Source organism: Columba livia, chromosome 1 (genome assembly GCF_036013475.1).
Source record: "Columba livia isolate bColLiv1 breed racing homer chromosome 1, bColLiv1.pat.W.v2, whole genome shotgun sequence".
NCBI classification, from domain to species: domain Eukaryota; kingdom Metazoa; phylum Chordata; class Aves; order Columbiformes; family Columbidae; genus Columba; species Columba livia.
Window position 1 is genome coordinate 130,558,442 of NC_088602.1, and position 10,910 is coordinate 130,569,351.

General features: G+C 39.2%; 1 protein-coding gene across 39 annotated transcripts in view; it reads left to right on the forward strand.

The window, feature by feature from the left end:
* CALD1 (caldesmon 1) overlaps positions 1-7,898 on the forward strand; it is a 255,661-nt gene extending 247,763 nt beyond the window's left edge. For 25 of the 39 annotated variants that reach the window (XM_065029712.1, XM_021298735.2, XM_065029652.1 and 22 more), the window contains 5 exons: positions 1,295-1,432; positions 2,376-2,471; positions 4,652-4,732; positions 5,055-5,088; positions 6,211-7,898. In XM_065029712.1, coding sequence (XP_064885784.1) covers positions 1,295-1,432; positions 2,376-2,471; positions 4,652-4,732; positions 5,055-5,088; positions 6,211-6,242 — 381 coding nt within the window. In that variant the 3' untranslated portion in view covers positions 6,243-7,898. Of the gene's footprint in view, positions 1-1,294; positions 1,433-2,375; positions 2,472-3,438; positions 3,487-4,651; positions 4,733-5,054; positions 5,089-6,210 lie in introns of those variants that run through there. The other 14 variants (XM_065029778.1, XM_021298740.2, XM_065029666.1 and 11 more) reach the window with 2 other exon arrangements.
* The last annotated feature ends 3,012 nt before the right edge of the window (positions 7,899-10,910 follow it).

The following is a 10,910-nucleotide window of genomic DNA, read 5'->3' on the forward strand; positions in this document are numbered from 1 at the left end:
GTTTTTATGATTTTAACCAGCCTATGTTTTATTGATCAAGAATTGCAGGGGTTGTTGTTCACAAACTCTTTTTTATTGGGGCTTCAACAATAAAATGCTTGAGGAACACCTATTACCAACATCTAGATATATATCTAAACAAAACCTCAGATTTGTGTCTTCCCTTTCATGCTACAATTTACCCTGTCTGCTTTGTAAGCTTGGAGTAGCTCTTGAAGGACTCAGTCAACACCTCTTGAGTGACAGTCACATCCTCTTCTTGGCTGACGAGGCTACTAGTAGCAGGGAGCTGATAAGTCACCCTGAGCAAAGCTGACTTTGCAGCTTATTTAGGAGAGCAATGAACTGGGCCTGTGTTGCTGGCTGACACTTCAGAGTGAAATTCCTTGGCAAAGACACATTAGTGAACTAGGGAGTTAAGTAGTGAGAAAGGAAAAACAGAATCAAAACAAAATGAAGAACTTGACCCCAGGTGATTTTGACAAGCAGTAGCTAATCATGTGCCTTGAAGCCAGAAGTTTTACTTTTCATAGCCCAAGAAAAATAGGTGTTTGATGTTTTGCTTTTTTTTTTAGGGGGGAGCTGGGATGGCTTCTCTTATTTTGGGGGGGGGGGTGTGTTTTTGTTTTGGCTTTGTTTTTCTTTGACTTTTTTTTTTTTCTTGTTCTGTATTAAAAATCAGTGAGTACAGGTAATGTGAAAGTTACTGGTTAATACAGCAGGCCAAGTGGACTGGGTTGGTAGGTGTCATGGGAATAGAATAACATAAAAATGGATATTATATTGATAGCTGTGATTAAGCTCTAGCATGTCTTGATTCTCTGTTGGATTTTTTTCCTCCTCCTGTCCACATAAAGAGTCTAAGCATGGTACCCAATTAAGCTACTAATTGGTTAAGATTTGTTATCCTTTTAACTTAAAGGAAACTTTAGTAATTAAAGAACTATTGACAAAGATGGTTTTTTAATTTTTTTTTTTTTTTTCCTGTGATTACTGTCTGTCTAACCTTTTTGCTAAGAAGCCTTTCAGTGCTGGAGAGTTTAGAAATGTAACAAATACCAAAATCTAAGTGGCTGCAGTTTTCATAGCCTGTTGTGTCAAGGCTACAACTCCAGATCAAAGGGGGGCAAGTCTCAATGTCATCTCTTGAGCTGGGTACTCCTCTCTGCCTTTACGCGATCATCACCAGAACCACTTACAACTTCCCACACTCCCCAGTGCTGCCCCAGGGTCAAACCACCCTGCAACTCCAGCTCTTTATGCCAAATACCAACTGGCCACAATTCTTCTGCAGGGCACAAAGGCTGCAAGACCAGCTAAGCCAGCAGCCTCAGACCTTCCTCTTCCAGCTGAGGGTGTCCGTAATATCAAGAGTATGTGGGAGAAGGGGAATGTTTTTTCATCACCCTCTGGGACAGGAACACCCAATAAGGTATGTGTTTAATTTTACATAGTGATTATAAAGAATTATGTTATGGACCTGACCTTGCTATTCATGTTGCTATGAGTAAGCCTGACTGCTCCTCTTGACATCACTGGTGAAGAATATCCCAAAGGATACTGCAGTCCTCAGAAACCCACAAAATTATGTGGCTGCAATATTGAGTATAACAGAAGAATTTAGTGACATACTGAGCTAAGTTATGAGACATTCCAGAAGTACATCAGATATCTTAGACAAATATATCTGTGTAGATCAAGCAGAGTACAAAGAAATTCTTTGTGTTGGGAAAAATTCTTTTGAGAGGCAGAGGAGGATTAAATAAGCAAGATAATGATAATATTTTATAGATCATGCATGGAAGCATTTGTGAGACTTATATCTTTTCTACATAAATCCTTAAGGCAACATTTCCTTTTTATAAATTGATGTGAGTAGATGAGCATTCATCACAGTTGAAAAACTGAGCCATAGATTGAAGGAGCTTGTTACAGATAACCATAAAATTTCAGTGATATGTTCTAATTTTTTAAGGCTTATTTTAATGATCTAAATTTCAGGCCACTTAGCTCCTCTATTATGTTCTTTTTTAGAAAAAAACAAAAACAACCAAAACAAAACAAAACAAAAATCTAGACTAAGACTGGTGTCTTCTTTAGGCTAAAGATTTATTCTCCTTGGCTTCAGGGCTATGACAGAACAGCAGTTTTATGTCTAACATTTATTCTTGGGTTAGCACTAAAGTGGAAATGATTGTTAGCCCACATTTATCATTATTGAAAACTAGAGGGTAGTAGTGCTGTGTAGTTCATAGGGACAATATCATCAGAGCACACAGGATAACTTAGGCAGTCGTAGCCAGTGAGGGCCTCTATATTAAACCAAGGCAAAAGCTATTCTGAAAGTCTTCTGATTAGGTTTTATTATTTTTTAGGAAACTGCTGGACTGAAGGTTGGTGTCTCCAGTCGTATCAATGAGTGGTTAACCAAGACCCCAGAAAGCAACAAATCACCTGCTCCAAAACCTTCTGTAAGTAAACCTGCAACAGCCATCTCTTCAGTAGCTACATTCTCGCCTGGGGCAGAAGTGGTGCTGGTGCTTCCTCAACCAGCTGGTGGTTGCTGCTTGTCCTCTCTTACACTCTCACAGAGGCCCTGTTGGGACTTTATTAAAGAACTTCCTATATACTTATGTAGTATTTTTCTGCCAGTTCACTTGCCCTTTACAAAAGGTGCAGTCTGACGTAGGCTTTCTCAATTCACACTCCTGTTCGTTCCAAAGAAGAGCTGGGAATTTGAAATGTTGTCCCTAATATGAGGGACATATACTAAACACTAGAGAGAGTACAGAGGAGGGCAACGAAGCTGGTGAGGGGACTGGAGCACAAGTCTGATGAGGAGCAGCTGAGGGAACTGGAGCTGTTTAGCCTGGAGAAAAGGAGGCTGAGGGGAGACCTCATTGCTGTCTACAGCTCCCTGAAAGGAGGTTGCAACATGAAGGGTGTTAGTCTCTTCTCCCAAGTAGCAAGTGATAGGACAAGAGGAAACAGCCTCAAATTGTGCCAGGAGAGGTTTAGCTTGGATATTAGGAAAAAATTCTTCACAGAAAGGGTTGTCAGGCATTGGAACAGGTTGCCCAGGGAAGTGGTGGAGTCACCATCCCTGGAGGTGTTTAAAAGGCATTTAGACGAGGTCTTAGGGACATGGTTTAATGCTAGAGTTAAGTTAGGTTATGGTTGAACTCAATGATTCTGAGGGTCTCTTCCAACTGAAATGCTTCTGTCATTCTATAATGTCAATATTTACTGGTAGCTGCATGGAGGTTGTGTCTTAATGGCAATGAATATAGAAACTCTAATCACAATCACTGAAAACCAGCACAGAATTTGCTTCCAGATTTTCTCCCCATTATCTTTCAGATAATGTAAAACTAAACTCATGTTTTCCCCTGAGACAACTGTTTCTATCTATGTCTTCATTTCCCTCTTTCTCAATAGATTGTTCTTTCTTCTTACAATATCTCTGCTTGAAGACACCTGCCCTCCTATTCTTCTTCTTTGGGGGTCTGTTTGCTAAGTTGGTCAGGTAAACCTATTTATAATTGACTATGAAGAATGATACACATCTGTATTGTGTGACTTTTTTTTTTTTTCTTTCCTTACCAGGATAAATCAAAGGGAAACCTAGAATTTCTTAGTTAGCAAATAACTTCCTATCCTCATCACATTCCACAAAAATAAATAATTATTCAAACCTTTGACCATCAAGATTCCTGTGTGGTTTTGGAACGATTGGAAGCAGAGAGATCAAAGTTCTCAATTAGTTTTACGGTGAACGTAAAACACAGATCCCAAGTTATTCCAGGTTATGGATAGCAAGAGCAAGGCTCTGGAAGCTCTTCAGGAATTGAACACTTTCTGAAAAGGAGAGTGCTTATGTCCTAAATTGTTTCAAGAGTCTCTCATTTGCCACCCACAGAGGCAGACACTAATCTGTCTGTCCTTAAACAGGTACATTGCTACTAGCCTAGAGTATGTCTTCTTGATTTGTAGCCCTGTTTTTTCCCAAAGAGAGACTTGAAATTTGTATGGAGTTTTGTGTAAAGTCTCCATGTACACTTTTTTAAAATTACTTTACCTTACCTGATTTTTGTGTCAGGTTTTAAATGAAAGATGCAATGGATATGAAAGACAACAGTGTTAAATCCTGAAACCCATATTTAATGCAGAGGAGGATGTGCTCTTCTGTTGTGTTAGAAGTCCTATTTTTTTTTACAGTTTTTTAGTGAAATATTTTGATTCTGATCTAAAATACCCGAGACAAGTTACTTTTGAATTCTTCCCTAATGGAAATACTATTATTGATTTTTTTTTTCCTCAAAATTGATTTGTCTTACTTAAAACCCAATGGTGCAGTAACTTTTCACTGTACTCCGTAGGATGACCACAATAAGTTATGGCCAGTCTCTGAAATACTACATACCTGCAACAGAGTTGGATTTTGTTGTAAATGATGTATTTGTGTGGAGTGATTATGTGAAGTGTCATTCTGAATAGCTTTATAATTGAGAGACAATGTAATATTTACCACTGGTGTATGCTCCTCAACTTTTCTTATGAGGAAGTCACATTCAAGCATTTTGTCTACCAAATCAAAATAAACCTGAACTAATGTTGGTTTCTGTTCTCTGACATTATTCTAAAAATACAGGATTTAAAACCAGGAGATGTATCCAGCAAACGTAATCTCTGGGAGAAGCAGTCAGTTGACAAGCCAGCTGCTTCTTCTAAGGTAACACTTCAGAGCATTGTTAAAAGGTTAATATCTCTGGGAGGCTTTCTAGGGGGATGTGACATTTGCCTTTATACAGTCAGTCAGTTGGAATTAGGCCTCTACGTTCCTCTTGTTACTAACTTGCCTATTTATCTATAAAAGAAAGGACAATGAGGCACAAAAAGCCATGGGCAGCATGTAACTTTTATACTGCTATTTGTCAGAGCTCTGCCATGAGTAGAAATATGTCTTTTGCATGGAGTTGACTTTTTTTCCTGTTAGAAATAGCTATATTTTCCCATATTCAACTTTAACAGTGGGTTATTACTTTTTCAAACAGGTATCAGCTATGGGGAAAAAATCAGAGACTAATGGTAAGTAATTCTAATAATACACCTGCGTATTAAATAGAAACTTTGCCACATTTTCCTTTAAGAACAACTGAGTTTTAAAATTCCAGAGCTATTAATGTTGATACAAAAAATAACCCCTTTTTGCCTTTCAAAAGCTTCACTGTAATATCATCAAAACAGGAATGTTTAAGAAATAAGCTCAAATCATCTTTCTAGGAGGACTGGGGACTAGCAGTTCCCCAGACAGATTTGCAAAGTCTTGTTGGAGTGATACGCATAGCATGCTTGATATAGCTGGAGAATGTCATTTGACTGTAGGAGGTCTGAGGAATGGGATGGTCATTTAACTAATTACAGCAAATGCAAGGCATCTGGGAAAAGCTCTTTTAAAGGCTGCAGCAGGAATGAATACAGCTTTCTATGAGTGAAGGGGGGTAACCCGAAAAGTGAGACTGTTGCAGCAGCATTATTTGAGCAGAAGTGGAAGATTTCAGTACTACAGAGAACGAGCCCTGCATCTGATTTTAAACTCTGCCACTGGGTAATGGTTAAGCCTGATGAAAATTCATCAGTGTGGATTTTTAAAATTAATTCCTCTGGTTGCAAGTCTCTTGTGCTCCTGCATTCCCAGAGTGGGCTGGAATTCAAATGCATTCAGCAGCAGCACAGCTTTTGTTGGAGCTGTGCATTAGTGTCTTCTCAAGGCAAAAAGAACCTTACTACTGTCATTTTGAAACTAATAGTTCGGGAAACAAAACCAAGTTGTACAGAAAGAAATCAGGAAAATTACCCTGACAGCCTTTAATTTTTTTTTTATTTTAATATAAAACACTCCAGATAAAACCAATTAAAGGAATTATATGCCTAAGGACCAGTGGGGAAGGGTGGAAATTCACTGACCAGTTTAATAGCTTTAAAGAGCTCTGCCTGAGCTGCTTCCCAGGGCTGTCAGCAGTGAGAGAGGTGAAATCCTGCCTGTCCTCTTGGAGACCACCTCTGAGTGATCCCAGTATGCCAGCACAACAGAATCCAGCTTGTGTCCTACCTTCTTACATGCTGTGTGTAAATCTAGAGACATGAATTCTCTATTTTAGAAATGCATTCAGGTTATTTCAAGCCATCTTTAATCTTTACCTCTCTCAGCAGGTTTGAGACAATTTGAGAAAGAACCATAGAAGGCCACTAAAGGCGCTGGACCAATCAGTTGGGGGAAAAAAAAAAAGGAAAAAGTGCTAAATTGTTCTTTTTATATTTATGTTTATTTACCAAAATGTCTTTTTTTTTTTTTTTGCATTATCCCAGTTAAAACCATGTATATTAGCACTGTATTTAATAATCAGTCTAGACATTCATCATAATAGTACTGCCTTTGCACAAGAAACCCATGCTGTGAAATATATAGACTCTCCTACTGATAATCCTATCTATGTATCCAAACAGTGATTTCAACTGGCCTAAGAAGTCAACCCAAAATGCATGTAGAGCGAAGTTGTTTAGGAAAGGTGTGCAGTAAACCTATAAAAACAACAGTTACTTTTGGAATACAGAAGTCTTTCTTTCTGCACTTTAGACTAAGGCATGGAAGAAATATCTTTAGTTGACAATGTAATATTTTCTGTAAGTTGCCCAAGTGATGAGAAATACTGCATCAATAATGTGTTTTAATTTTTTTTTATTTTATACTTTTTTTTAAGTATCAACTTTTCCATTCTAGTTTAAGTTAATACCTATATTTGGATGATTATGTTAACTGACAGCGGTACTGATATTTTTTGTTGTTGTTAGTAACTAGTAATTGAATGCAATTTAGAATATTTACACACATAGCTTTACAAAGTTTAGCCTAAAGGCACTACTAATGGTAGAATGCTTTAATACGTGCTAGAGTATTATATTTAGTCATAAACATACATAATTAGCCAATATCACAGCTTAAAAAAATAAAAACAAAATCACACACTTTTCTATAGTAAGATTTCATAATTGCCATTAGAGGTATGGTGAGATAACTATTAAAATTTTAAATGTCAGTTGCCCAGTAATGGGTAATTAAAAAGAAAGTTATAGTTTTTAAAGAGGAAAACATAAGGCTACAGAGGGTCAAAAATAGGTCACTTGTATAAAACATTGCAGTTTAATTTATATAAAACTATCATAATTCAAACAAGCAAACAAAAAAACCCAAAGCCAACCAACAAACCAAAACCCATCACAGTTGGAGCTCGTTTCAAATGACTGTACACTAAATCTTGCCATCCATCAGTGCCGTACACTAAGTTCACCTAAAATGAAGTAAACCTCTATCTTTATAGTGTTTCTTTTAACTCTCTCCTGAATATCCTATTTACAAATGTTTTTATTTGTATATAGTAAACACGTGGCTATAAGACGTCAGCTTGGTTGGAATTTCATGACATACAGTTTCACATTTACATCTTACAGTGTATGGGTGGCATAAACTGAGCAACTGAAGTCACCCCAGAGTATGGAGTTAATGGTTTGGTTGTGCATCAGAACTACCAGGATCTCCATTTTCACCACTTCCATCTCTTACAGCATCCTGCTTCTTCCTGAAGAAAACTAATGTTATATTTCAACCCAAAGATGAGCTCCCCTGCTTGGCTGAAGCATCTTGCTTACACACATGCACATAGTTATCTGTAGGGGGTGAAACTATGCCTGTCGTTGTCTGTGAGTTGTCATGTTTTGTTTGGGGGTTTTGTAAACACTCCTTTGAGTCTTTCAAATACATTTGATAGCTGCAATAAAAATTTGTTCAAACAATGTATTCTGAAACTGCATCCACAATAAATGGAATATTTCCATCAGCAGCCCTCTGTTTGTTAATGAGTAGGAATAAGTCAGTTGTAACTGGGATGTGAATCGTGCTAGGGCTGCGTAAAATAAGGTATCGTCATTGCAAAGAAGCTCCAAGGATGTTTCTCCCGCTGTGCTATCCAGGGGGTGGGGGTGGAAATCTTAATTGTCATGCCTATCACAACAAAAGAGGACTTGTGCATCATCCAAAAGTCGGTATGCTAAACAAAGTAGGTTCTGACTTAGCAGTACAGCCATCTGCTTCCCTTCATTGATAAAAGGTTTTCTGTGTGACAGCCATCATGTTTTTTCTGTCTGTCTCAGTGGGATGTCCTCCCAGGCTTGGGTGATCACAGGGACCAAGCCTGGGGAGCTGCTTGCTTTCCCGTTGTCCTCCTAGCCTCTTCATTTTTGCTGCAACAGCAGCACAGCACGTAACACCCTACTCTAAACAGGTCGTGGCCATCCAAAAGAGGCCATCCCCCCCCGCCCCAGGCTGCTGCCAGCTCCATGGAAAGCAATGGGAAGGTTGCAGCAGGCACAACTTTCTGAACTACAAGGGAAGAAATATTAATAATTGCATTATGCTTAATTTAACCTGAAAAGAGCTTGTATAATTAAAAGTGTGCCTGTTCTGCCTCACACTGACCGACTGCGTTGCTCCATTTCTCTGCAAGCTTCACTGAAGCGACAGTTTTCCTTATTATGTGGATAAGTATCTTTTGTTCCTGGTTAAGTGCCTTTTCTGAGAGTGCAGAAGCATGCTGGCCACAATTGTGTTTACTTCTAGGAAACAGCGTAATTCGGTGCAGTCATGGTTTGTTCCCACCAGCTGGCACCACCTCCTGGCAGAATTCACCAATGGCAAATCCCAGTGGCTAATTCGAAAGCGCTGAAAGTTTTTTTGCCTTTTGATACCATTATGAGGTGATGATTTTTCAGATGATACCAGATTGCCACCTTAGTTTCTTATCATGCTTTCCTGCATCTCACTCGGCATTCTAGCCAGACCTTCTCTTGTCAGTGTGCAGACTGCCAGGAAACAGCCTTTTTCAAGCCTGCCTTTGCTTTGGCCTAGCATTACCCATTTGAAAATACTTTAAATTGATTGTGACCCTATCTCAGGTTTTTCTTTGGTGTTTTTAAATCAAAATTTTTCTAGGTTTTCCTTAGATGAAGCCAATCCTTGTCTGGATATATTTTGTTCGGAAAGTTACCAGCAGAGTTGCAAAGATCTAATTTTCTGTTTGAGACTTCCAGAGCAAGTTGCTCTGATTTTGTAGGCAGCCCTTATGTTTAACTGGGCAGATTTTGATGTGTATTGTCACTGCATATGATGCTGTCTTCCTCTTTTCACCTCTGACCACATAAGAATTTGATTTCAATTTGTCTAGAGGGGGAGAGCTATGTGGAGTAATAGAAACAAGTTTGTTCTTTACATTCTAGCTAGGACATAATTCTGTTTAATGTGTAGGCCACTAAGCAGTCTCTGTCTATTGTCTTTGTACAGGAAGCACAGAAGCTTATTTCTATCTGTATTAATAATTAAAAAAATAAAAAAGAAACAGACTTCAGGCACATTTTTATAATTAATTGTATGGAACAACTTAAGCATTCCACTAATTAAGTTCTGTTGTTATTCAAACTTTATTAATATAAAATTTTAAAATGTTAGGAATTCATACTATTAAAAAAATCACAAGTACATAAAAACCAAAGTAATTTAAAAAAGCATTGCTTGACAGCAACTCATGATCCAGTATGACAGACCTCACTGGAAATAACATACAAAATGTTGTGTAAATAACTTGAGTTTTTTGTCAAATATGTCTTCAATTATGGAAGACAAGGAAAAAAAAGGAAATTAAGAAATACTGTCTTCTTACTATTAATCAAAAACAGATTTCTGCTAACCATCTTTACAAAAGACACATCCCTATTGATGCATTCTTATACCAGCTAGTGCTGGTCTCCTAAAAAAGGACAAATAACTACTCATAATGATTGTCAAACACAGAAGTGAATTCAAGACCAAGCTACACAGTATCACAGTATCACAGTATCACAGTATGTTTGGGATTGGAAGGGACCTCAAAAGATCATCTAGTCCAATCCCCCTGCTGGAGCAGGAATGCGTAGGTGAGGTCGCACAGGAACGTGTCCAGGCGGGTTTTGAATGTCTCCAGAGAGGGAGACTCCACAACCTCCCTGGGCAGCCTGTTCCAGTGCTCTGTCACCCTCACTGAGAAGAAGTTTCTTCTCAAATTTAAGCGGAACCTCTTGTGTTCCAGCTTGATCCCATTACCCCTTCTCCTATCATTGTTTGCCACCGAGAATAGCCTGGCTCCATCCTCATGGCACTCACCCTTTATATATTTATAAACATTAATGAGGTCCCCCCTTAGTCTCCTCTTCTCCAAACTAAAGAGACCCAGCTCCCTCAGCCTTTCTTCATAAGGGAGGTGCTCCGCTACCTTAATCGTCTTCGTTGCCCTACGCTGGACCCTCTCCAGCAGTTCCCTGTCCTTCTTGAACTGAGGGGCCCAGAACTGGACACAATATTCCAGATGTGGTCTCACCAGGGCAGAGTAGAGGGTAAGGAGGACCTCTCTCGATCTACTAGCCACCCCCCTTCTAATACAGCCCAGGATGCCATTGGCCTTCCTGGCCACAAGGGCACAGTGCTGGCTCATGGTCATCCTGTTGTCCACCAGGACCCCCAGGTCCCTTTCCCCTACACTGCTCTCTAATATGTAATTTCCCAACCTATACTGGAACCTGGGGTTGTTCCTGCCCAGATGCAGGACTCTACACTTTCCCTTGTTAAATTTCATTAGGTTATTCCCCGCCCAACTCTCCAGCCTGTCCAGGTCCCGCTGGATGGCAGCACAGCCTTCTGGCGTGTCAGCCGCTCCTCCCAGCTTAGTGTCATCAGCAAACTTGCTGATAGTACACTCTATTTCCTCGTCTAAATCGTTAATGAATGTATCGAATAATATTGGCCCCAGTACTGACCCCTGAGGCAC